Source organism: Myxine glutinosa, chromosome 4 (assembly GCF_964187855.1).
Source record: "Myxine glutinosa chromosome 4, kmMyxGlut1.1, whole genome shotgun sequence".
Classification (NCBI taxonomy): domain Eukaryota; kingdom Metazoa; phylum Chordata; class Myxini; order Myxiniformes; family Myxinidae; genus Myxine; species Myxine glutinosa.
Window position 1 is genome coordinate 209,275,871 of NC_136264.1, and position 27,942 is coordinate 209,303,812.

The following is a 27,942-nucleotide window of genomic DNA, read 5'->3' on the forward strand; positions in this document are numbered from 1 at the left end:
GGAGCAGCAGATAGAGGGGGTCAGAATAGGGGTAGAAACCAAACTGGATGCTCACAGGGAGGAAATGGAGCAGATGAGGGTGGCATCTGGGCAGGAGATGCAAGTGATGGGAGAGCAGATCAGAAGAGGAGTGAGTGAGGAGGTCGGAGGAGTGCGCGAGGAGGTGAGGCACTGTGAGGAGCACATGGAAAAGGAGGTGAGAAAGGGGACTGTAAAGTTACAAGGGGGCATAGAGGACCTGACGCAGGAGGTGGAGCAGCTGACGGTGGGACAGACGGAGTTAGTGGAGCAGGTTCAAAGGAACACTGCGGTATTAGGAGGGTTAAAAGTGACACAGAAAAAACTAAAAGACGACTTGATAGCGACGAAGAGGGAATGTCAGATGGTACGTGAGGGACTGACAACGAGGTTGGACGAGGTGATAGAGGTAATGGAGACGAAGGACCGGCAGGTGAGGACGCACATGGAAACGGTCAAGGTAGCCTTGGAGGACGAGCTTGAGGAGACGTACCGGGGAATAAAAGAAGTGAAGCACAAATTAGAAGAAGTGGAAGAAGGGATGAGCGAAATTAAGAAGCGACGGAGAGGGGATAAGAAAGAGATAAAAGAGGAGATAAAAGAATTGGTCCAAAGTCTGTGTTTGGATCGTGATGATGTGCTCATTAACCGGATGAGGGATTCGCAGGTGATGGAGGAGAAGCGAAGAGAAAGAGGACCCGGTGTAAGTGGTGACCAATATGGTCGTGCGTATGATGCGCCAGGGGATTTAAGAAGCTTGGGGGTCGAGATAGACCCGGGTGTTCGTGAGAGGCCGTTGGTGAAGTGTGCGACAGGTCTGGTGTGCGAAAATGGAGGTGTGCAAGAAAGTCCGACTCTGGGGTGTGTGAGGAAAAAGTGCGTGCCAAGGAGTGAGGGTGTTGGCGAGAATGAGTCGGTCGTAGCGCGTGTGCGAGGGAGCACATGGAAGCGTGCTGTGGTGAGTGTTACAGAGGGTGTGACGGGAGAGTGTGCGCGAGAAAGGTGTGTGACGGACAGGTGCATGGGGAAAGAGTGCGCTGTCAGAAGTAAGGAAGAGTGTCCACCTGTGGTGAGTGTTACAGAGGGTGTGACGGGAGAGTGTGCGCGAGAAAGGTGTGTGACGGACAGGTGCATGGGGAAAGAGTGCGCTGTCAGAAGTAAGGAAGAGTGTCCACCTGTGGTGAGTGTTACAGAGGGTGTAACGGGAGAGTGTGCGCGAGAAAGGTGTGTGACGAACAGGTGCATGGGGAAAGAGTGCGCTGTCAGAAGTAAGGAAGAGTGTCCACCTGTGGTGAGTGTTACAGAGGGTGTAACGGGAGAGTGTGCGCGAGAAAGGTGTGTGACGGACAGGTGCATGAGGAAAGAGTGCGCTGTCAAGAGTAAGGGTGAGTGCGCTGTCAGGAATGGAGGTGAAAGTAGTGAGAGTGACATGGAGCGTGAGTTAGTTGTGACAGGTGAGCGAGGATGTACACCTGGGATGGAAGGATGCACACCTGGAATGGTAGAGCGTGAGTGGGAATGCACGCTGGAATTGGTAGTGAGGCACGTGGTAGGATGTGCGAGTGAGAGCACACCTGTGATTGTCACAGAGGAGGTGACCGAGGAGGGGGCGCGAAGAGGTGTATTGGTGAGGTGTGCTACGAACGAATGTGTGCCAAAGTGTTCGGTGGTCAGGTGTGTGACCAAGGCTGTGAGTGGAATGGGTGTACCTGGGTGTGTAAGGAAAGGTACGAGGAGCATGGGCACGGCTGGATGTGTGAGCAAGGAACGGGCTGCGGGGTGTAAGCGTCCAGGTGAAGCATCGACGTTAGATGGGGTAGAGTTGAGAACGACTTATAGCCGAATCGGGCCCTCGGTGCGTGCTGGGCCTCGCTTTGGACGGCCGCGTCCGTGCTCCACTAGGCGGAGCTGGCAGCCCGATAGGAAGGGTCGTTATGGCGACCACGTTTTGTTGAGACGTGCCGGCAGGTCGAGATCGGGACATTGGATGGCTCCACGCCGAGGTGATGCGTGGGATCTCGGCACGGGTAAGCCCCCGTCCCTGCACCGAGTGCCGGACGTATCCAGCCGCTGGCACAAAACAACCAGCATCCATTGCTTGGCTTTACGAAGCCGGGCTTTGGACAGGGATTGGCGCACCGAGAGGTATTAGTGAGTAGACTGGGTGATGAGGTTAGTGTTTTGGACCCAAAATTAGAGAAAAGCAAAATTTGATGATTGGCAAAGGATTGGCAGAGTGATGATTGGTAATGGTACAGTGATTGGCAGATGATTGGCAAATTTTTGATTTATTGAAATTTGATGTGCAAAATTGGTAGTGAGAGACCCCCGATGTGGTGGGATGGCATCCCTGCCACCCTTCCCCTGAGGGGGGGCAAAGGAGCAATAGCTTATGGGGTGTATGGCAGTGAAAACTAGCCCGGGTGGGTTAGGATATGGTGTGTAGGGATCTAGCGAAGATTGACATTAGGTAACGTTAAGATTAGTTAGTGACTGATACCTGTAGTGGGGACGCAGGTAGATTAGTGTGGATTATAATGACGAGGGAGCGCAATAGTTAAAGGGACGACTGGGAAGCGCAAGTTTCAGAAGGGAGTAGTTAGCTGAGATGATGCCGTGTGTGTGAGAATTGAACAGGTGTGATTGCACAGGTGTGCAACTGGACAGGTGTGTGGAGCCGTGTATGAGTAGTGAGTGTGTGGATCAGCGCGAATGCGCTTGGGGAGAGAAGGGTGCAGGTGGCACCAGGTGTGAGAGCACAGGGTGCAAGTACAGGTGTGTGGAGAGAGTTGGAGTAAGTGGTATGGAGTGGTGTGCGTGGTGCGAAGGTGTGGATGGGGGAAGAGTGGACCCCTTTCACGAGTACCCGGGGCGGGTAGTGTAAGTGTTAGGTAGAGGGTACAGGTAAATTGTGGTTGGATATTGGCATTTGTGGTGCGGTTGCAGAATGGTGTTGTGGATGGGTGCATTAGTGTTGTGGAAATGGCTGGGCGTGTAGCCTGTTAGTGTGTGTAGTTGGTTGGGCACTCCACCACTGTGAGGATGTCGGCCAGGTGAGGCCGCAGGTGGGCTCTGGGAGCCGGTAGAGTTGTGGATGGGGCCCGAGGATCCGGAGGATGGACCCGGGTAGCCCAGTGCCAGAGAGGGCACCGAGTGGGGAGAGTGCCAGAGGGCCTTCCCCAGGTAGTTAGGTTAGGGCAAGGAGCAGGTAAGCTCGGAGGCAACTGCAGTGGTGGAGGTGTGCAGGTGGGTAGACCCACTGGGAGAGGTACACGCCGCAGCCCAGAAATTGTGCGAGGGCACCGGGAGATGAATCGGGGGAGTGAGACCCCAAATTGAAGAGCACCACAGTTTGGCCAATGGGAATTGGTTTTTTAGAACCCATAGTGTAAGAGGGCCAATGGTTTGGCCGGAGAGAGACCCCGGGTAGTGTAAAGTTGTTAAAGTCATTTAGGAGATAGTTAGGATTGATGAACCTGTCGCACCATACGCAGCCACTTGCCTGTGGTGATGATGATGACTCCACACCTGTGTTTTCTTTGTTTGTGTTGCAGAAATGAGAATTGTTGTTGGATTTGTGAGACGCATCACGACGTGGATGAGACATTGGGGTGATTCCATCTCTCCCTCCCTAGGAGGGACTGATGATGAATTGGTAATGGCAAATTTTGATGTTGAGTTGAAAATGGCAAATTTTGATGAGAGTTGAAAATGGCAAATTTGATTGGTTAGGAGGGAGAGAAGACGAATTTGGTATATGGGAGGAACGGGGAAGACAGTAGGGATGTTTGTTGATTTGTAAAGTAGATGTTTATGGGTAGTGTTGTGTTTTGTGGATACAGTAAGGGGTAAGGGAGGGGCCATGTAGGTTACCTGGTGGGGGGGGGGCGTACGATAGGAACGTACCTGTCTCACCTGGTTCCCATGTGCCCCCAGTGTGCATCACCTTACATTGCGTGCACTTTTGCGCCCTTACCACCTTACTCACTTGTTTCTTCTTTTGTCTCCCACCTCCGAGGATCTGGCTTTGGGGTAGAGAGAGAGGAGAGAGAGGTGCTGGCTGCGCAGTTGTGGGCCTGCACTTTCGCTGTTTGCTGCCGGGATCGATACACCATATGGACCGCAATGTTTGTGGCCACCCACAATGGACCGCAGTTCGTTTGCGGCCAAGCACCACCCGGGGATGGACCTATGGGTCAACGTGGCACCTATGCCATACAGGTGAACCACTTTTAGTTACCACCAAGTGCACCACAAGAAGAGCAAGAGACACCTGCAGGGTTAGGGGTTGTCGAATTTATTTTTATTTCATTGAACAATGGTGACTGCACCGATTGGTGGTGGGGTGGTGCTGTTGATGCTCGGGAAGGGTGCTCTGCACGTTATTAAAGGCCGTCGGCCACAGAGCACTCGTGGGTTGGTGTATCGATGCTGGCAAGCGCGCTCTCTCTATGCATAACATCTGCATGTGTTCCTCCAAAGACAGGTCCTGGATCGTAGTGTAAATAGCAGCGTAGTCTTGTAAATAATGCTCCCTACCGGCTGTATGTTTAGTTTGAGAATTCTTTCCGGATTCGGTTATCCTGTGGGTGTGTTTCTGTGAGGAGAAGGGTGCAACGTCGCAGGGGGACATATTTACTCATTTGTGAATATCTGTAAAACTGTCGCACTCAGGGTAGAGTTAATAGTAGAGGGAACTACATTGCGTGCCACACTAAAGTAGGTAAAAATTTATCGGGTCGGGACGCCCCGAGGGTAGAGAAGGGTGCAATGTTGCGAATATGGAATTTGGCCTCCATATCCGCTTGTAAATATTCCCCTATTTTCTCCAATACTCCCCAACTTTCCCCAATCCCCCATTCCCTAGTCCCATTGCATGTAAATAACAATCAGTAGAGCCATGTAAATAACAATCATATATATATATATGTGTGTATTGTACACCGCTCCTTTCCTATGCCATCTCCAGGCATTGCAAATCGTCATTGCCGGGCACCGAAGGGGGCTCGGCAGTGACGCACGCTGAAAGAGAGTACTCAGTTTTCACTCTGGTTTCTTTCTTTCTTGTTTTCTTGCTTTCTTGTTTGTTTGTCCGGACGATATCTCAGCCATCCTTTAAGCTAGGAAGCTGAAATTTCGGCACAATAGTGAGCAAGTCCTTTGTCAAAAACGGTATTTTTTTTTTTGATTAATCAATAAATTGAGGAGTTATTTAATTATTAGCGATTAATTAAGTACTTATTTAATTAATTAAATTTCATTTCTCTTCTGACCATTAACTCAGGCACCTTTTGAGTTAGGAAGCTGATATTTGGACATGTCAATGACCAGGTGATTTGGCTGCAAAGGCTATTTTTGATTTATTAATGAATCAATCAATTAATCGATTAATTATTTAATTATTCGATTAATGACTAAAATTTTTTTTTTTTAGTTACAGATTCTGATTAAATGGTGGTGGTTTATGTGTTCTCTGACCGAATTGATTAATACTTTAATTTTTTTAATGATTATTATTTATTTATTTATTATTTATTTATTTAATTAATTAATTATTTGATTAATGACCAAAATTTTTTTTTTTTTTAAGTTACAGATTCTGATGAAATGGTGGTGGTTTATTTGTTCTCTGACCGAATTGATTAATAATTTAATTTTTTTATGATTATTATTTATTTATTTTCATTATTAATCATTTATTTATCTTCTTTCTCATTTGGCCAATATCTCAGGCACCTTTTGAGCTCAGAAGTTAATATTTGGACATGAGTGACCAAGTGATGTGGCTATCAAGGATATTTTTGATTTATTGATCAATTAATCAATTAATCGATTAATTATTTAATTATTTGATTACTGACAATTTTTTTTTGTTTTCCCCAGTTACAGTTTCTGATGAAATGGTGGTGGTTTATGTGTTCTGTGACCGAATTGATTAATAAGTTCATTTTTTTATGATTATTATTTATTTATTTTCATTATTAATCATTTATTTATCTTCTTTCTCATTTGGCCAATATCTCAGGCATCTTTTGAGCTGGGAAGCTAATATTTGGACATGAGTGACCAAGTGATGTGGCTATCAAGGATATTTTTGATTTATTGATTAATCATTTCATCTATTAATTATTTATTGCTTAATCCATTAATTATTTATTGAGTAATCAATGAATTATTTAATTTTTTATAAATGACTTATTTAATTAAATTTCTAAAAGATACATCTTCGGATGAAGCACTAGTGGTTTAGTTATGCGATTAGCCAATTGATTATGAAAATATTTTGTGATAATCTTTTATTGATTTTAATTATACAATTAATCAATCAATTAGCATACACCTCTCCCTCCCAATGCAGCCTCAATGAGCTGCACTGCGGTATTGCCGGGCGCCGGAGCATATTTAATTATTTGGCATGGGGCGGTGTACTTTGAATGTATGTGTACTTGTATCTATTTATTTCTTTATATTTATATATATATATATATATATATATATATATATATATATATATATATATATATATATATATATATATATATATATATATATATATATATATATATACAGTATATATATATATATACAGGGTGATTGAAAAGTAACTCCCTATTTTAAAATACTTATAATTTATTTTTTAACTATAATTTTTACAAGAAATGGATATAAGAAGAAAGCGTATAGCATGAAGTTTTATTTAAAATTCGACCTGGGCACCAGAATTCGCCACCAGCTTCTCAAGCCGCCCGGGAACCGCGTCAACTGATTTCACCAGGAACTCTTGTGGGATGGAAGACATAACTTCTCGTATTCGCCCTTCAAGTTCTTCCAAAGTCGTTGGTTTGGTACAGTAGACTTGCTCTTTTACCCAACCCCAAAGAAAAAAGTCACATGGTGTTAAGTCAGGGCTCATGGCTGGCCACTCATACGGACCACGACGACCCATCCATCTCCCAGGGAAGTGGGCATTCAGCCATTCACGAACAACAATAGCAAAATGTGGAGGAGCGCCATCTTGCATGAAAATCAAAGCTTCAACATTCTCCGAAGCACTGATAAATTGGCCAGATTTCGTCTTGCAGCATGGTGAGGTACCTTTTGGCATTCATGGTATCGCGAAGAATGAAGGGACCAACAATCCTTTCCGAAGTCATTCCACACCACACCGTTACCTTGGGCCGATATTGCGTTTTTTCAGAAATAACACGAGGATCTTCTCCTGCCCAGTAATAGCAGTTGTGACGGTTCACAAACCCACCGATGTGAAATACCACTTCATCAGACCAGAGGATATTTTTAAAGAGATCAGACCAATCTTCATACCAAGCCAGCATCACCTCCCCAAACTCCATGCGAATGTCGCAGTCTTCAGCAGAGAGTGCTCGACAGTAGTGCGGCTTCCAAGCATGCCATTTAAGCTCCTTTTTGAGCACAGTTCGTACTGTGTGAAAGGAGAGCCCACTTTCCCTTGCTGCTTGTCGAATTGACTTTCATGGGCTATGTGTAAACATTTCTTGAACTGCTTGCACTGTCTCCGGGTCACTGGACTTGGAAGGGCGACCGCTTCTTCGAGTATCAGATACAGATCCTGTAGCCATGAGTTTTGCATGACAATTCTTGATTGTCTTTGCCTCAACTTGAGCATGTGCTCCTTTAATGGTCCTCCACCATCTTTGCACTTGAACAACGGATTTCCAAACTTCGTAACGTGCCGCTAGCTGGGCACGCTCCTGCAGGGTAAGACGTCCAGCCATGTTTGTAGGGCTTCCGAATTTCAAACAAAACATAATCTGAAAAAAAACCAACACAGGTTAAATTCTCATACATTAAGGAACAAACACTAAAAATGTGAGAAAAATATTACAATAAATAAATAATTTCTAAATATTTTAAAATAGGGAGTTACTTTTCAATCACCCTGTATATATGAAGGATAAATGAAGGATAAATGGCTGTCAGAAGAAGAGAGATGCAAACCAAAGGTGCATCAAGAGAGGAAATTTCGCGGCTTAATGCCGATTTCCAATGACAATCTAAGATAACAGATAAATATTTTAAAGAAGCATGCATAGAGATAGAAACTGAAAACAGAGCGGGGAAAAAACAAGAAATGATTTTTCAAAGATCACAGAGATCCCAGGAACCTTTAGGTCTGAGATTGGGGTCCTGAAGAGTAGAACAGGAAAAGACCTGACAGAAGAAACAGGTGAAAGAGAGAAGGAAGAACTTTACGGAAACTCTATCCAAATGAGATAGCAATATGATAGCAACCTTGAAAGAAAGAGAATATGAACGAGAACCAATCGAGATCCAACGTGCGACACACAGAGCCTTGGAAGAGCTGGCAAATGGAAAAGCACCAGGTGCCGATGAAATTCCTACATAACCCTTAAGGTAGTCGAGGAAGAGGTAATCGGCATTTTAACAGCTACCTCTACACAGACATGGATCAGGATCGTGTGGCCTTAAAGGTGGAAGCAGGTAATCTACGTACCATTGTAAAAGAAAGAGGATCAAAGAGAATGCTCAGATACCAGAACCATTGCCTTGACTTCATATGCGAGCAAAATAAAACTAAAGATGATTCAAGGCAGAATAGAAACCTTCATCGAGGGAGAAATGTCCGTTGAACAAGCATGTTTTAGAAGAGGGGGAGATGCTAGAGATCAAAATGGCATATCAGACGAGATCATGGAAAACACGAAGGAATAACAAAAGAAGGTAGATCTCTGTTTTTTAGATTATAACAAAGTCTTCGATTGTGTTGATCACAAATTGATGTGGATTATGCTGAGGGAATGGGAATGTCGAGCACCTGATATTTCTGGTAAGAAGCCTGTACATCAAACAAGAGTCTACACTAAGAACAGAGAACAGAGAGAGATATAATGATTTGGAATTGGAAAAGGGATAAGACAGAGGGTTCATTTATATTGCCTGAGACAATTGAATGCTGTCCACCCCTTTTTCAAAAAGTGTAGGGCTGTGGGGGACATGTCCCCCATTATCCACCAATCTACACCCATGCAAACAATGATCCTTCCACAGCTGCCATTCATTCTACCTACACCTGCAGTACATATTAAAGGGTGTGTTCCTCAAATTTGAATTTTCAATTTTTCCTTGGGGGGGATATCGGTCCAATTCAAACTCCTGACAACATTTCCCATGCCACACGGGTAAACATTCCACTCCAAGGATATCCCAAGGCATTGTTCTAGGCCCTATCAATTTGCTAATCTTCATCAATGATCTCTCTGACTCTCTGGAAAATCCTCTTTATCACTTTGTTGATGACTCCACCCTATGCTGTGACATCCCTCATCCTGCAAATAGACAGGTAACCGCCTCTAACCTATTTTCAGACCTTGAAAAAAAACATCACAAGCTGGTCAAATACTGGGAATGAGTCTTTCCATCCTGAGAAATCCTACACTCTCTCTCTCTCCCTCTCTCTTCAAAAGGAAGACGTGGCAAACCTTCCTATTTCCTTGACAATCCTCTCGAAGAAGTTCAGTCACTCAAACATTGAGTCTCACTCTCAGTTTTGATCTTTAAGACAAACTACATTTCAAAGTTGGTCTCCAAAGCCAGTCGCCGACTGGGCATCCTCCATCATGCAACGTGCTTTATTGTATCACCTGAACTCTTATCCACCTACAAGACCTTCATCCGCAGCTTGATGGAATATTGGTCTCCTCTGGGCTCATGCTCCTGCCTCATGCCTTGCTCAGCTTGATGCCATGGAAACCAGGGCCTTCAAAATCATTGGAATCGCCCGTGAAGATTCTGAGTCTATGGACCTATCACTTTGCCATCACAGACTGGTTTGTGGTCTCTCTGTTTTCTGCTGCTTCCTTTCTCGTCTTGCACCTTTCTGCCCTTTCCGTGTTTTGTTCCTCCAAGATTTTTGCAGTATGCATGTGGTCCACCAGCAACCCACCTTCGATGAAGCTCTCAAAATACAGAATCACTGCTCATTTACACTCATTTGTCCCTCTTTTTTCACTTATTGAACCAACTTCCACATCTCTTCAATCTCATTTTTCCTCCAGGATTTCAAGACAACTCTTAGCCACCATCTCAGTCCATCCCTCATCCAAAGCCATTATTTTTCCCTGTTAACCCTCCCATTCACAACTCAATTTGCAGTTTTTCTTTCCTGAGAGTTTGTCTCTGTAGCTATCGTATCAACCCCCTGCATTCTCCCCTACCCCATATCCTTACCTGCATCCCTTGATGTACGTCTCCATCTGTTTTGTCCCTCAACCCTGCCTTTGGCATTGCTCCCTATCTTTCTGCTGTTTCCTTTCTTCTGTTGTGTTCTGTTACGTTCTGTATTCTAATTCTTCCACAAGTATCGAATATGTATACGAAAAAAAACCCCACTATGCCCCACTAAGGTGCTGACAATACCAGATGTAAGCCATAACAAAGGGGCAGGCGGGGACTTCACCGGGCACAAACTAGTCTGTAGTTCACCATGACCTGTACAGACGGGTGTTGTCCAAGGGGAGTTGAGACAAGAGGTTGGTGATGAGGAAGTCAGGAGATGAGGCGAGGTGGCACTACTGCCCTGCAATGCTGCCAGTGCTTCTGCCCTCTGTTGCTTTTCCTGTAAGAAACAGCCCTTAAAATCTGACCTGCCGCAAGCATACACTTCCGCAATTTTTGGGCCCTACGGGACTGCCTTCGTGCAAGGCGGGTCCAATGCAAAGCATTCCTCCCCTCTCAATGGTTCCACAGCTCACCTCTCCATTCTGGCCTACACTCCTTGGCCAAACGGCACATGATCATGTAATTTTTGGTGCCTTTGGTGTTAAACGCCGCAAGTCCTCCATCTTTGCCTCTACAGTAGGTTTTACATGACACAAATTTACCCTATTCTACTCTATAAAGGATGATGACTGATCCACTTAGTGTACATATTATATCCCTGACAGATCCGTATTACAGGTGCAATTCTACCCTACTCGAGCGCACGGACCAAGCTATTCTTATCACATTCTATCGATGGTGTCCCCACCCCTGTATGTGTGTATGTATATATTTGTTTATTTATTACCCGTAATGATTCCATTATCTTGAGGCATTGTTATTGGCTGCCAGCCTTATCATTTCTAATCCGTCATGGCAGCCAGCTCTTCAGTATTGGCATGGATTGACAGAGTCATTACAGCTTGCTCATCCATGCTTTACAGAATCTTTAACTCTAACCCAACACCTTCACAAACGCAACACAGTGAGGCCCGCAGCTCAGACACGAGTTCAAAGTGCAAACAAATCGAAACGATAGTAAAGGGAGCACGGGTAATTGAAGCCGAGTCGACTTGAAATTGCTTTGTCTGACTTAGTAGCTTACGAATCAAGACAACGCATTTATTTGCTCCTGTCCTACTTTAGGGTTATATGTATTCATGTCCACAGGCATGTTTATTGTGCATTACCATTACGACTTTGGCACTGAATGCAAATTCTCCTTTTCCCTTGACAGTCGGGTACACGACAGACGACCTGAGGTTCATCTGGGAGTCGGATGACCCAGTGCAAATGAATGAGATCGCCCTGCCTCAGTTCGACATTGCCAGAGAAGAAGTCGAATACAGAAACTGCACAAAGTTTTACGAAGGCACCGGTATGTCTCAGTTTGGGATGTTCATCTGATGCACGCTGCTCTTTCATTTTTTCATTCAGCATGACACAATATTTACCGAATGGCACACTAGACGAGACGGATTTCTGAGAAATGTGAATGTTAGGTGCATTTTTTGGTAAAAGTTGGGAACCTCAATTTTTAACATAATTAGGCTATGCTGAATTAGATTAACCTGGTTCCCAAGCCGAATTTTGAGGGTTTTTTTTGAGTTTTGAATAAACTGCTGAAGATCTTGGGCATTGGTGAACTCACAGATGAGACAATCAAATCTGCAGAAACGTTTGTCTGCAGAATATATAATGTGCACAGAACAACCTCTGTTGATTCAGCACGACATATGTTGTTCTCCAAGACTGGTAAACCAGAAGCAATGTCACCGACAAGTGATGCTCTTCATTTCCATTTGATGCGATTACACTATAAAGCCATGGCATGGAGAAATGCTCATTGTGCCATACCTGACCTTCCTGCACCTGTGTAAATGGGATGGAAACGTGGCGATTCAGGACTGGAGCCTATTCTGATGTCACCGAGTCCAATCCCAGAAAGTTGCCTCGAGATGATTTGTTGCGCATGCCAGAAGCAATGCAAGACTCGACGCTGCAAATGTCGCAATTCAGAGTTGAGGTGCACATCAATGTGTGCCTGTCAGCAACAGAGTGATGATCAGACCCCTTGTATGAATTTGATGTAGTTTGGCAAAACAACATGTGTGACATTCCTGTATGTTTGTGCTTCATGGACATGTATACTTAATTTTGGAATAAATGGTTGTATGAAACATTGGCTTATCAAAACCATTTCCCATTTTATAGTGTCCAATTTCAATATCAGTTTGAATGTATCTTTCAATATGTCACCAACCATGATATAGACTGGATGGATTTATGAAAAAGGCCATGTATAAGCTTGTAGGTGCATTTTGGGGTAAAAGTTGTAAAGTTAAAGTAAAAGAGCTGCATGTATATACATGATATATAAATGCTTGTTCAAAGAAATTGTCCAAAAATGGCAATTTGGCGGCCATTTTGTTTATGCTAATTAGAAGGTCAAAAACTCAAAACTCGGCTTGGGAACCGGGTTAGTCAAATTCAGCAAACCCAATTTATGTAAAAAAGTGAGGTTCCCAACTTCTACCCTAAATGCACCTAGAAGTTTATACATGGCCTTTTCCCATAAATCCGTGTAGTCTACACCAAAAGGAAGCGGAAACAAAGACACTTTCTTTTCCTTTGAAGGGAAGTGAAAAGATCTTTGAAAAGTGAAAAGAAAAAAAGACCATATGTGACATTGTGCAGCATTTCTGGCAAGCTGCTTTTAGTGCGTGCTGCCATTTTTATTTTTCAAGAGTTCTCTCTTTCTCCTCTTTAAGCTATTTCCCCCTCAAACGAGTTCCCTCAGCTCCATTCCATAATATCAGAGGTTAAGGACAGCGGGATGTAGTGAGCCCAATGTATGTTGACTATCCCCCATTTATCATGACTGATTTTTCCTGGGGCCTGTGTAATGATGCTTGTCCGGCGCAATCATCCAGAACTTTTAAAAACCACTTCCCAGACCTTTAACTCAACATGATGTGCAGGGGAAGCTATCCGTCACTTTGTGACGAGACTTTGTAGATGTTGTATTTGCCACCTTTTTCATGCGTTTTTGTCTATGTTTCAACCAGATCCGTATCCATTCTGCCTTGAACAGGTCACTACACGTGTGTGGAGGTGATTTTCACACTGCGCAGGCAGGTGGGATTTTACATGATGGGAGTGTATGCACCCACGCTGCTCATCGTGGTGCTGTCGTGGCTTTCATTTTGGATCAACCCCGACGCTAGTGCAGCTCGTGTACCACTTGGTGAGGCGACGAAGCTTCCTTTGGCTTTTTCGTGCTGTTATTTATCTTTAATGAAGTAATTTCCACGAGAGGGGGAAAATGATGCTGCATTTCTTTCTTCAAATGAAGTGTGGCCTGGCTGGGCAAGCGGAAAGACATAGAAATGCAAATAAATTCTGAAAAGGGAAATTTGGTGTTCTATGTCTGTATCAGCAAATTTGCTGTTGATACGTAATCTCAAGGTAGTACAGCAGGGATTCAAAAGGTTATACGATCGAGATAGGATATTCCAACATGCCAAAATCTATTCTTTAACATACTGTAGTAGTAAATATATTTACTGAAAGATATATATAGTAGTTTAATTAAAGAGTGTGTATATATATATAAAGATTTGCAGCTCAGGATTCATATTATTAAGGATAGCACACTGAGCAGTACAATAATTAAAATTCTTTGTTAATCACCTGATGTTTCCAAAGCAAAATAGCTCTCTTCCTCAGAGGCGTTGAGTGTGGTGTGGTGGTGAAACCGCTAAGTTCCGTCAGGGACGGTTCACGTGATGGATTGGTCTAAGTCCTTGCCAATCACAGGGCTTCCCTGCATTTAAATGACTCTGCCATTTTTGATGTTGTAATTGATTGCGTAGTGCTGCTTTGTATGTGAGGTGCAAGTCGATGTGTCGGTTGATGGAGTTTTTATCAGAAAAGCTTTATTGGACGACAAAAAACATCTACCACACAAAGTCTTGTGACCCTACAAAGACCATTGGCAAGCAGATAACTACCACCTCACATAAACTACGAGATGCAAACCTCCTCACAAATCAAGAATGGGACGTGATGAGACCAAACAACTCCGTCATTCCACGTTTCTACGGGTTACCAGAGATTCACAAGATAGATGTCCCACTACGACCCATCGTGGCCCTCCGAGGAACATCCACCTACAAACTGGCCCTCCGAGGAGCACCCACCTACATTCTGTCCCTCCGAGGAGCACCCACCTACAATCTGGCCCTCCGAGGTGCACCCACCTACAATCTGGCCCTCTTGAGGAGCACCCACCTACAATCTGGCCCTCCGAGGAGCACCCACCTACAATCTGGCCCTCCAAGGAGCACCCACCTATAATCTGGGCCTCCGAGGAGCACCCCCTACAATCTCGCTAAGTGGCTTTTCCACCAACTCAAATACTTAACAACACACTCAGCACACAATGTAAAGAGCGCTAAAGATTTTATCAACCGAATCAGAAATGTCCGCATCGAGAGTGATGAAATAATGATTTCATTCGACCTGGTTTCATTATTTACATCCATTCCCGTCGATTTAGCAACACAGACCTCAGAACAATAAATCAACAACGACCAAGAACTAGCGAGAAACAGCCACCTCAGCTCTGGACCTCTCATGTCACCATTTCAACTCTGCCTCAAATCAACGCACTTTGTATTCGACAGCAACATATATCATGAACATGAAGGAACCCCGATGGGCTCACCCATCTCAGGGCTCATCGCCGATTTGGTGATGCAACGCTTTGAAGATCTAACACCACATGGTGATCCTTCTCCGAGGTTGTGGCTGCGGTACGTTGACGACACATTCGTGATCATAAAGAAGGTGGATGTTGACCTTTTCCACACAAAGATAAATTCAACATGGCCAGCAATACAATTCACATGTGAAGTAGAACAGACTGGGTCTCCACCATTCCTGGATTTACATCTTTCCAGGGACGGAAACGGCAAGCTACACACGCAGGTGTACCGTAAACCTCCTAACACAGACAAAGTGTTGGATTCCCGTAGTGGTCATCCCACCTGCCACAAAATAAGTTGTGTTCGCAGCTTAGTAGATCGTGCAAAAACACACTGCAGTGACCATGAACAACGCTGGATGGAAATGCTGCACGTCACTCAACTACTGTGAGAAAACCAATACCCAAATGCATTTATCAAATCTTGTCGCCGCAAATCCAACTACGGCAACAACAATCCAACCACAGCTCCACACACGGTGGCATTACCATACATACAACACGCCGCTGAAAGCACAGGCCTCATACTATGTGAGTACAACATTAACATCACTCACAAACCACAAACATCCTTATGAGGACAGCTGTCAAAACCAAAATACCAAGTGAACAAATTTGACAGAAAGAATGTCATCTACAACATACAATGTGAAGAGTGTGAAGCCAATTATGTGGGCCAAACATGCAAACGCTTAACTACAAGGTTAACTGTCGAAGCTGTTCCATGCACTCACGCTTTCGAAGCTAAGTAATCTTTCACAATTGTGTTTTTGTCGAGACTGTATCTATCTTTCGGTGTTTGTACCTATAGCGTATCTTTAGGAAAATTTTCGGTGCTAATTTTTCGTACATGTATACACAATCGTCGGTTAATGCGTATCGAGTATTCTGAGGCCTAGTACTCGTAGGCTTAGGCTACCGTACCGTCTCCGACCTTGTGGTTTTGTTTTCTCTCAGCGGTTCGTCGAACGCGCTGCAATTATTTTCGTTCTCTGTTTCGTACCAGTCGTTCACCCCATACCTCCTTGTTTAATATCTCTACTCAAAAAAAAAAAAAAAAAACCAAAATTTTTTTTTCTTCTCAGGTCTAATTCGTTTATTTGTTGTTCTTATTTGTTCGTTCGTTCTTCGTTCACGTTGTTCGCGATCACGCGATCACGTGGTTAGAAATATATAATCTCTCCCCTGAACAACTATTTTCTCTCATATATTATAACACCTTTTTCTTCTTCTCCAACAAAAGGATGCTTTCGTCTTGCTCACCAAATCTATTCATTCCAAAAAATAATAATAATACCATCTCTTACAGTTCCTCTTTTCTACATTCCCTAAACTCTCCAGAACTCCTCCCCTCCTTCAGCTTCCTCAAACGTATTTTTGACTCGAAGGTCTCAAACTCATTTTGCAAAAAATGTTCGTTTCCCATGAATCGTACACTTTTCAAAACCCAATCTCACCCCTCCCCTCCAAATCTTCCCCATCCCCCCTTCCCTCCAAAACTTCCCCATCCCCCCTCCCCTCCAAAACTTCCCCATCACCCCTCCCCTCCAAATCCTGCCCATCACCCATCCCTTTCAAATCTCCCCCCTTGCCCCTTCCCTCCCCTCCCTCCTAAACTCCCCCCACACCCCTCCCCTCCGAGACTCTCCCTCGCTCCTCCCCTCCTAGACTCCCCTCCCACCCCTCCTCCTAAAAGCGTCCTCCCCGCTTCGTCCCCCTTCCAACTTTCACCTTCATCTCCCCCAACCTTCTGCCTCGCTCTTCCCCTCCTCAAATAACACCTCACTGTGCCTCATCCAAACACCATCAAACCTTTTGTCCGCCTCATTCTTCCCTTTCTCCAAGCTATTCTGAAATCTCTGACACACCTGCAACAGCTCTCCCTACCACTTCCTCCTCTTCCACATCTTACCCTACCCCCCCGTTCTGTATCCGATGCTCCCCCTTCCTCTTCATTAACGGTATGGACCTCAAGCATCCGGGGCCTTCGCTCAAACTTGACTGATCTCTCCATACAGTTTGCTTCTGACAAACCAGACGTGATCTGCTTAACAGAAACTTTCCTCCTTCATGATGTCTCTGATTCCTTAGTATCTCTCCCAGGTTACTCCCTCCTCCGGTATGATAGACCTCAGCCTCGTCCTGGAGGTGGGGTTGCTATCTTTATAACAAAAACTCTCTTCCTCACTCGCCCTACACTGCCCTCTCTCCACCTCACCCCCAGGAATACCTTTGGCTACGGCTTCCCCTTCGCTCCCACCTTTTGTGCATATGTGTGTTGTACCGTCCACCAAACAGTGATGACTCCATCTACATCTCGCTGTCTGATAATATGGACCAACTTCTATCTACCCATCCCAACTCTCTCTTCCTCATATGTGGTGATTTCAATTGTCACCATGCCAATTGGCTGGGTGTGGGACTGTGGGTACCTCTCTCACCAGCCATGGCTCTTCAGCAAAGGACTTCTGCGACTCACTGGGACTGACACAATCTGTCAATTTCCCAACCCGGATCTCAGTCAACGGAGCATCTTCTCTTCTGGACTTGGTTATGACTAACTTCCCTGGAAATGTCTGCTGCTCTTCTTCTGCTCCAAATGGCTCATCTGATCATGTGCTTGTCAAAGTGGACATCTCTCTGACCATTCTCAGAGAGCCTCCTCAGCGTCGACGAGTCTGGCATTTCACTCAGGCCAACTGGCACGGTCTTCAAGCAGCCATCAATCATCTGGACTGGTCTCCCATCTCTACCGCCTCTGACATCAACTCATCCTGGGAATTCTTTCAAAGGAAATTGCTCTCTCTCATGCACAGATTTATCCCATCTCGTCTTCAGTTGTCATTCCCTTCCTCCCGTCCATGGTACACGGAATCTTGTGGTGAGGCTGTTGCCCTGAAACAACTTGCTTTCGTCTCCTGGAAAGCAAATCCAACGGAAGGAAATCTCATTTCCTTTCACAAAGCCCGAAACAAGTGTGTGTCCACCCTCAGGAGAGCCAGAAAACAATATCTCACCGTTCTCAAGACCAAACTCTCTTATCTGTCTCCCTCTTCCAAATCCTGGTGGCGTCTGGTCAAATCTGTTTCTGGTGTTTGTTCCCCCTCCATCCCCTCCCTCACCTCAAACGGCTTAACGGCTGACTCCGCACATGAAAAAGCTGAATGCCTCAACTCTGTGTTTGCCTCTAAATCTTGTGTCCCAAACCCATCCCTTTCTGTACCCACCGTACCCAGCTGCTCCTGGACTCTGTGTCCTTTCCTCCTGACAAGGTGGAAAAGTTTCTGTCAACCCTCGACTCTGATTCTGCAACTGGTCCTGACGGCATCAGCCCACGGGTCCTAAAATCATGTTCTTCCGCTCTTTCACTCCCTCTTTCTGTTCTCTACACCCTCTCTTTTGCTCAAGGTCATCTGCCATCTGCTTGGAAATCAGCCAACATCACCACTTTGCACAAAAAAGGTGCAAAAACAGATCCTAGCAACTACAGACCAATCAGCCTTCTCCCAATTATCAGCAAAGTCATGGAATAAATCATTGCTTCAGATATGAAATCTTTCCTCTTCTCCAATGGCTTGATCTCTGATAATCAATTTGGTTTCAGACCTGGTCACTCTACTCTGGACATGCTGCTTCTGCTTTCTCAACAATGGATGGAGGTCCTCAATGCCAAACAGGAAATTAGAGCCGTCTCCCTTGACATTTCACATGCCTTCGATACGGTCTGGCACCCTGCTCTGCTCACCAAACCCTCCTCCTTTGGTATCCATGGAAATCTCCACGCATGGCTGGCAGACTTCCTCTCTGGTCATAGTCAACGTGTGGCCCTGAATGGGATTTCTCTCATCTCCTCTTCCTGTTCAGGCTGGAGTTCCCCAAGGTAGTGTTCTGGGCCCTGTGCTTTTTCTGGTCTTCATCAATGGTCTCTCTGACTCTCTTGAAAATCCTCTCTATCTCTTTGCTGACGACTCTACTCTCTGTCGCTCCATTCCTCATCCCTCAGATCGGCAGTCTGCAGCCTCCTCACTCTCTGCAGACCTGGACAAAATCACACACTGGGCAAACAAATGGAACATGTCTTTCAATCCTGATAAATCTCACACTCTTACGATGTCTCTCCGAAAAGACCGACTGGACAACCCTCCCATCCACTTTCTGAATAATCCTCTCCAAGAAGTTCTGTCACTCAAGCTTTTGGGTCTCACTATTCGCCATGATCTTTCCTGGGAAAACCACATTTCAAATCTGGCCTCCAAAGCCAGTCGCCGACTGGGCATCCTCCGTCGTGCGAAGTCCTTCCTTGGCACACCTGAGCTCCTCACCACATACAAGGCTTTCATCCGCAGCTCTATGGAATACTGCTCTCCCCTCTGCTCTGGTGCTCCTGCCTCACACCTAGCTCGTCTTCACGCTGTTGAAACCAAAGCGTTCAGAATCATTGGAATGTCCCGCGATGAAGTTAACTCCAAGGGCCTTTCACTCACTCACCGCAGGCAGGTTGGTGGTCTTTCCGTCTTCTACCGACTCCTCTCTGGCCTTGCCCCCCCAGCTCTCTCTGGGCTCTGTCCCCCAAATATTCCTACAGGTCGCACAAGATCTGCCTGCAACCCTCTTATGGTTAAACTGCCAAAATCAAGACTTTCTGCTCACCTTCACTCCTTCATTCCTCTTTTCTCCCGCCTCTGGAACAAACTCCCTCACTCTCTTCAATCCCACTCCACCCTCCAGGTCTTTAAAACAGCTGTTCACCACAATCTCTTATCCTCCCCCATCCAAAACCTTGATCTTTTCTACCCCCGCTAATTTCGGTCCCCTTGTGTTTTATACCTCTCCCCCCTCCCCCCCTTCCCACGCCTCCTCCGCCCAAGCCCTCTCCCTCCCACACTTCTCCCTGCTCTCAAATGTTGTGGTTGTGTGCTTCCCCTTCTCTCCCCATCTTGTCTTCCGCTCCCTCTTTTTGTATATTTTGTTTGTCTCGTTGATTTGTTTGTGAAATAAATGTTAGCTCTTTCACGAGCCTCGATTCAATATACAACAAAAAAAAACAAAAAAAAAAATAAAAAACTGCAGGGACAACCCTCCCATCTACTTTCTCAACAATCCTCTCCAAGAAGTTCTGTCGCTCAAGCTTCTGGGTCTCACGATCTGCCATGATCTTTCCTGGGAAATCCACATTTCCAAGCTGGCCTCCAATGCCAGTCGCCGACTGGGCATCCTCCGTCGTGCGAAGTCCTTCCTTGGCACACCTGAGCTCCTCACCACATACAAGGCTTTCATCCGCAGCTCAATGGAATACTGTTCTCCCCTCTGGGCCGGTGCTCCTGCCTCACACCTAGCTCGGCTTCACGCTGTTGAAACCAAAGCTTTCAGAATCATTGGAATCCTCCGCGATGAAGCTAACTCCGAGGGCCTTTCAATCACTCACCGCAGGCAGGTTGGTGGTCTTTCTGTCTTCTACCGACTCCTCTCCGGCCAAGGATCCCCCTGCTCTCTCTGTGCTCTGTCCCCCAAATATTCCTACAGGTCGCACAAGATCTGCCTGCAACACTCTTACGGTTAAACTGCCAAAATCTAGGCTCTCTGCTCACCTTCACTCTTACATTCCTCTTTTCGCCCACCTCTGGAACAAACTCCCTCACTCTCTTTAATCCCACTCCTCCCTCCAGGTATTTAAAACAGCTGTTCACCACCATCTCTTATCTTTCCTACAGATCTTATCTTTCCCCCATCCAAAAGCTTGATCTTTTCTACCCAAGCTAATTTACCCCAGATACACTTTTTTTGAAATTCCAACTTCTTTCCTGGAAGTCCTTGCAGTGTCCATATGTTTTATACCTCTCCCAGCTCCCCCCAAGCCCTCTTCCTCCCACAGATCTCTCGATGTCCCTGCTCTCAAATGTTGTGTTTGTGTGCTTCCCCCTCTCTCTCCATCTTGTCTACTGCTCCCCTGATTGTATGTTTTATTTGTCGGTTTGACTTTTTGTGTGATTAATGTTAGCTCTTTCACGAGCCACGATCTTGTATACAAAAAAAACAAAAAACTGAACACCAACGTGCTGTAAGACGACAAAACAGGTCGTCATTGGGTGCGACATACATACACACACACACCAACACACATTCTCATGGAATCAGACCACGATCCTTGGCACAGGATCTTTGAGAGTGAACCGCGAGATTATTGAGGCCTTGTACTCTGATGAAAACTCCATCAACCGACACATGGACTTACACCCCACATACAAAGCAATACGCAATCAATTACAACGTCGAAAACGGCAGAGTCATATGAATGCAGGGAAGTCCTGTGATTGGCAAGGACTTGGACCAATCCTTGACGTGAACCGTCTCCGACAGAACTTAACGGTTTCACCACCACACTCAATGCCTCTGAGGAAGAGAACTAGTTTTCTCTCGAAACGTCAGGTGATTAATAAAGAATTTTAATTATTTTACTGCTCAGTGTGCTATCATTTTCAATATATATATATATATATCTATATATATCTATCTATATATATATATATATATATATATATATATATATATATATATATATATATATATATATATATATATTGTTGCGGATATGAGGACTGTATATTTTTTTGATTGTGTAAATTATTATTATTGTTTATTCTGCGCCCCCCTGCCTCCGGAGCTGTGTAAAGGTGAAAGGGCATCCCATAATTAGTCCACAAGCATACACGTCAGCCAATAATAGAATACCCCTGTTCGATAGTTATATCTTATTCTGTGTTTTAGAGTAAGGCTGTGTCTCCCATTAATTGAAGTACTCCATTGCACCAGTGAAAGAGAATAGATCCCCTTTCATTCCCATCCCCAAAATCTCCATTTCCTTCACATCCCCTTTCGTCATTGCCGAGCCTCGATTGCCAATTACCTCCCCTCCAAAACCACCATTGAACAAGTGCTCGAGTCGGGGAAGAGGGGCGTGCCCGCCCGTCGTCATCAAGGGCGGAGCCAGAGGGTCGCATGACCAACCAGGGCCGAGGTGAGCACACCGATGGGCGTGTCCTGAAGGCCGGCGGCTTGATCGCTGGAGGCGCTATAAAGGCGCGCGCGCAAGTGGCGTGAGAGGGTGAGTCAGAGTCAGTCAGTGGAGTCGGTGGTCAGTTGGTTGCGTTGGTTGCGGTGGGGAGTCGGTGGTGGTGGTCAGTGGTTGCGTTGGTTGCGGTGAGGAGTCGGTGGTGAGGAGTGAGTGGACCAAGAAAGAGTTGAGGGTTTGGACACCAACGAGTCAGACAAGTCCTGGGAAAGCACGCGACGTCCACAGCAGCCACAACAGCAGCTTGGGGCCTGAACGGCGGTTTTGAGCAAGGCCGTGAAGGAACGGCGGCTGCTAAACGCGCCGATCGTGCTGCAGGACCCCCTTGGACCTTCCTCTCCCTCCAGCCATCCACCTCCTGCCTTTCCACCCTTCTTGTGTACGTGAGTTTGTTTTGTTTGTTCTGTCCCGGGGTTAATTAAGTCTGTATAAGCTAGTATTTGCACTGTGTCACCTGCGTCTCATGTCCCTGTAAATAAACTTGATTGCTCCTTTTTGCTTGTGTGTGTACAATAAATCCCATTACTCTTCTGTCCGTCTTCTCGTCTTATTCCTTTTCCTCTTTGCATTTCGTCGTTTTAGTCTTTTCCCAGATTGGGCAGCTGCGGTGCGATACGGCCAAAGTTCTGGGTGAATCGGGTGAGTCGGGGATCCTGTAACGGTCGCGGTTGGACCATCCGCTCGGCCCATCATAACATCTAAACCGCGATCGGTAACAATATATATATATATATATATATATATATATATATATATATATATATATATATATATATATATATATATATATATATATATATACATACATACACATATACATACATATACTAGCGTGGATCGGCTCGCTACACTTACCTCACCACACATTGCTGCAGAAGCACAGACTTGGTTTAACTGAGGATGATGACTGCCTGAGTTTCTGTGTTGTCATAATTTACACCAAACATAATACACTTACCTTAGCTGACCGTATCGAGGTTGAAGGGCCGAAACGGGATGATGCTGAGGACCTCGACTGAGGACCTGGTCAATGCGGCACACTTGTGACCAGGTGTGTTTTGAACTTTATATATATATATATATATATATATATATATATATATATATATATATATATATACATACATATACGAGTGTGGATCGGCTCACTACACTTACCTCACCACACATTGCTGCAGAAGCACAGCCTTGGTTTAACTGAGGATGATGACTGTACCTGAGTTTCTGTGTTGTCATAATTTACACCAATCATAATACAAACATTTATTTTCCACAAATTTATTTATAATATTCGTGATTTTTCTAAGCAACTGAAGTTGACGATTTAATTCGAAAAAGTTTTTCAAGAAATTTTTTTTTTAAAGAAAATTTCAAAAAGGTGAGGCACATACATTTCCCTTAGCACATACTTAGGGGTAGGTGCCGACTGGAAGTTTGGGACGATTTCACAAAAGTTTGAGCGAGTAGATTCGTGATATGACGGGACATGACAGTCCCTGCACAGATATATGTGCCGTATACTAAATACTTGACATCACCACCCCGTAGTTCAAAATAACTCACCACCACGTAATTCAAAACACCTCACAACCACGTACATGTCACATAATTCAAACCACCTCACCGCCATTTTATTAAAATGACCTCAACACTACTTAATTTCAAATCCCGCTGTGCAATTCAAAAGGCCTCATCACACGTCACTATGGAGACAGGCTTGTTTTAACTGAGGATAATGACTGTCCGTGAGTTGCTGTGTTTACACCACTTGCTGTAATGATTTGCACCAATCATAATACACCATAATTTATTTTGCACAAATGTATTTGTAATATACATAATATTCCATTTTTATAAACAACTGAAGCTGAAGATTTAAGTTGAAAAGAAACGTATTTTCCTTTTAATTAAAAACGTTTTTTTTTCCAAAGAATTTAAAATAAAAAGAACTCTTCGGATATACGGAGAGGTAGGTGCATACCGGAAGTTTCGTACGATTTCACAAAACGTACCTTTCGTTCGCGATAAACAACGTTTTCAGTTTTTATGTTTTACAACAACAATTTGATGTTCAGTTATATAAACTTGATTGATTGTACAGAATTTTTCTTTGTGTGGTGTTCCAGCAATAAAACTGCTGTCTCATTCGCTCCCGAACAAAACATGCATAACCTTGTTTCCTGTGCAAGAGTTATAATCAAAAATTACCTTTCTTTCATGATAGAAGACGCATTGTTCAGTCTTCAAATGTACACCAGAGGCCTGAAGCCTGAAGCCTATAGGTGCTGACCAAAATGGCGTACATATGATTTGATTTATTGAGGTTACAATTGTGGGTGGAGTCAGGGGGCCTGCCACGCTCCACCCTGGACAGACAGAGCTACAGAGTGACAAAGTGACAGACTGGCAGAGAATATATGTATATTACAAAATAAATGTTTGTTTGTGTGTCTGTCTGTTTGTTTGTGTGTGTGTCGCCATTTTTCTCAGATGGCCAAACCGATATTCGTCAAACTTTCAGAGCTTCACAGTAAATGCTGGGGAGTGTTTTTTTTTGGGGGGGGGGGGGGTGGTAAGGGGGGGGAACGTTTAAATCGCTCTATGTCTATAGCCTTTGTAGTTATGTGAAATGTAATATTAAATGACTTCTGACCCCATTCCATAGTAGGTGTAGGGAATTGTTTTAGGCACCCACACAACATTAGAAGAAAAACCAAAATGTAACTTTTTCAAAATGCCAACAGGATTCGAACAGCAGTGCGCAGCCCCGGATAACTTTGCTGGTACTGTATATGATGATTAGTATCCAACTTTCATTGTTAAAATGTTTTTGTTATTTTTACTTTTATTTTTACTGGTTCGCAGTTCCATTTTCCGGTTCAGGATTAATTATGAAAGTTTTATCCCGTCTAAGTGGAAATTGTAATGTCGTTTGTGTGCCCTTCAAACTGTATCTTGCACAGCGAACAAAAATGTGCAGCCAAACTCGCACAGCTAAAACTATTTGAGGGAAATTGTGTGCAAACACCTGCCTTGAACCATTCTCTTGTGCTTAAAGGAAATTGTTGAGAAAGAACAGTGAATAACAAAGGGAAGCCTGAGTGGTATTGACTGCGAACCCTGCATGCAAGGATCGCTCATAATCTTCTATCTATAATTCCAGTAATCTCTGTGTGTATGTGTGTGTGTATGTGTGTATGTGTGTGTGTCGTTTGTCTGTGACCGCTGTTTCTCGACAACCACGGGTCCGATATACTTGAAACTTGCCAGGTATATTGCTGGGGACCCGAGGATGTGCCTTTTCAAGGTTTCATATTAATCGGAGAAGTAGTTACCGAGCTATGGCGATTTATTTACCAAACTCCTCAAGCCGTTCGCTTTGGACCAAACCATTTCATGTAAATAGAGGGGGGGGGGGGGGGATTGTCACCGTACTCGCAAGCCGTTCGCTTTGGCTTTGCGAATGGACCAAACCATTTCATGTAAATAGAGGGGGGGGGGGGGTTGTCACCGTACTCGCAAGCCGTTCGCTTTGGCTTTGCGAATGGACCAAACCATTTCATGTAAATAGAGGGGGGGGATATAATTTTAGATATATATATAGTACGGGCATGCCCTAGTCTATCTATAATTCCAGTAATCTCTGTGTGTGTGTGTGTGTCTGTGTGTCTGTGTGTCTGTGTGTTTGTTTGTCTGTGACCGCTGTTTCTCGACAACCACGGGTCCGATATACTTGAAACTTGCCAGGTATATTGCTGGGGACCTGAGGATGTGCCTTTTCAAGGTTTCATATTAATCGGAGAAGTAGTTACCGAGCTATGGCGATTTCTTTACCAAACTCCGCAAGCCGTTCGCTTTGGACCAAACCATTTCATGTAAATAGAGGGGGGGGGGGGGGGGGGGATTGTCACCGTACTCGCAAGCCGTTCGCTTTGGCTTTGCGAATGGACCAAACCATTTCATGTAAATAGAGGGGGGGGGATTGTCACCGTACTCGCAAGCCGTTCGCTTTGGCTTTGCGAATGGACCAAACCATTTCATGTAAATAGAGGGGGGGGATATAATTTTAGATATATATATAGTACGGGCATGCCCTAGTATGGATAAATGGAAGCAAACTGAGAGTCCCGTGTGTATTTGTGTCCATCAAGATCAGACAGTCCCACATGTCATACAGGGCTGCGTACAAAGGAGATTCAGCAGGTCCTTTGGAGAACCATGCAGAGCCACTGATGCTGCAATAAAATGGCTCTCATTACTGGATCTTCAATTATAATTGTCCACAAGATCGTATGAAAGAAGAAGAATAACAAAGGGAGGATAACATAATATGAAGGCTTGTAACATGAGGCTTGCTGGTAATCGTGGAAGGTTCTGCTACAATCAAATTCCTTTTCTATTTTATAATGACAAAGCCATCACATGGATTAAACTGTTTTATGGATAAAGGATTCTGGAGACATATGAGAAATGCTCAAAATGAATGCTTCCAGCTCCAGTCGTGCTACTGTAAGTTTTGTCACGTAGCACCAAAGATCTATGATCCTGGTTATATTACTGATCCTTCAGGTTATTATTATTTTTGGTGAGACTGATTTTTTCAGAATGCCATTATTAAGAGCAAAGACATAGTACCACTTAGACAAGAACTGCATCTACTCATCATACGACTTATAGAGTATCATGAAGGGTACAGCAAATCCTTTTCATGGAATGCAAATGCAAAGGGAACGGAGGGAGTAGGATTAGGCAGGTGTGAAGGGTCGACGTGTATCTGCTGTGATAACTGGGGAATGTGGGTATTCGAAAACCGATGGAGCTGTGTTGGGATATTTGTGGGGACTCTATCATTTGTGATGACGACAACCGATGATTGACAACTTGTAAAAAAAAATTAAAAACAGGTTATTCCCCTAATTTTAACACACATAACTCAGTAACATGCAATGGCTCATACAATATTGGCAGGCAGGTCTAATTTTCTGACATTAATTTGGAGAGTATTTAATAAGGATAATAATGAATGCAAAATTGTTCATGATAGGTACTCTCGCGCAACCGCGATTAACACCACATTTGCGGATGGCCGATGACGAGGCTTTAACTCTCGAGGCGAAAACTCAAAAGCGGCTTCCAAATCAAACACAAAGTTAAACGCGCGGAATGGCGGGACGGGACACAGCAAAGCTCCGCCGCCTTATCTAGTAAAATCAAACAGGAAACTGCGTTCAGATATATATAGAAAATAATACAAGGATTTATTAAGGGTTCCGAGAACAAAGAAATATGATGCTCTAAACCCCCTATATAGAGTACTCCCACTCAACAGAGTTATTAAACAAACCACAGGGCAGACGACGAAATGAACAAAGAGGGTGTGTGTGTGTGTGTGTGTGTGTGGTGCGTTCTTAGCTCTGCTCGCTCGGGAGCGTGGCGTGGAGATAGTGCAGGCCTCGGATGGCTAGGCCCTGACATGTGGGCGGGAGTGGTCTCCCCGACGCGACTCGCTCGCCGACCCCAGTCCTCTCGCCCCGCAATTCTCAAACGCTCGCCCCGTCCGAAGGACCACGGTTCCTGGGGCTATCGTCCCTGCCCGGCGCTTTGGAGATCGTGAGTGGTTGGCGATGGTATGCAAGAGGCCACCAATACGGCCACCAACGGGGCGAACCTCGGCAGGACAGCCGCCCACGTGATCCAATCGCAGGGAATATGGAGGGAACGAAGGCAGGAAAGAACGAGGGGAAAAATGTCCAGTGCACTCTTATCACGACTGAATCCTCTCAGCTCCCCCCCAAATGGCGTCTGCTCTGCCTCGTGTCCAACTCCGAAG

At 44.8% G+C, this 27,942-nt stretch overlaps 1 protein-coding gene across 1 annotated transcript in view; it reads left to right on the plus strand.

Moving 5' to 3' along the window:
• The window catches only part of LOC137426023 (glycine receptor subunit beta), a 253,604-nt gene that overhangs the window by 156,245 nt on the left and 69,417 nt on the right, over window positions 1-27,942 (plus strand). The window contains exons 7-8 of the mRNA XM_068114744.2: window positions 11,513-11,653; window positions 13,370-13,522. Of these exons, the coding sequence (XP_067970845.2) occupies window positions 11,513-11,653; window positions 13,370-13,522 (294 nt within the window). The remainder of the gene's footprint in view (window positions 1-11,512; window positions 11,654-13,369; window positions 13,523-27,942) is intronic.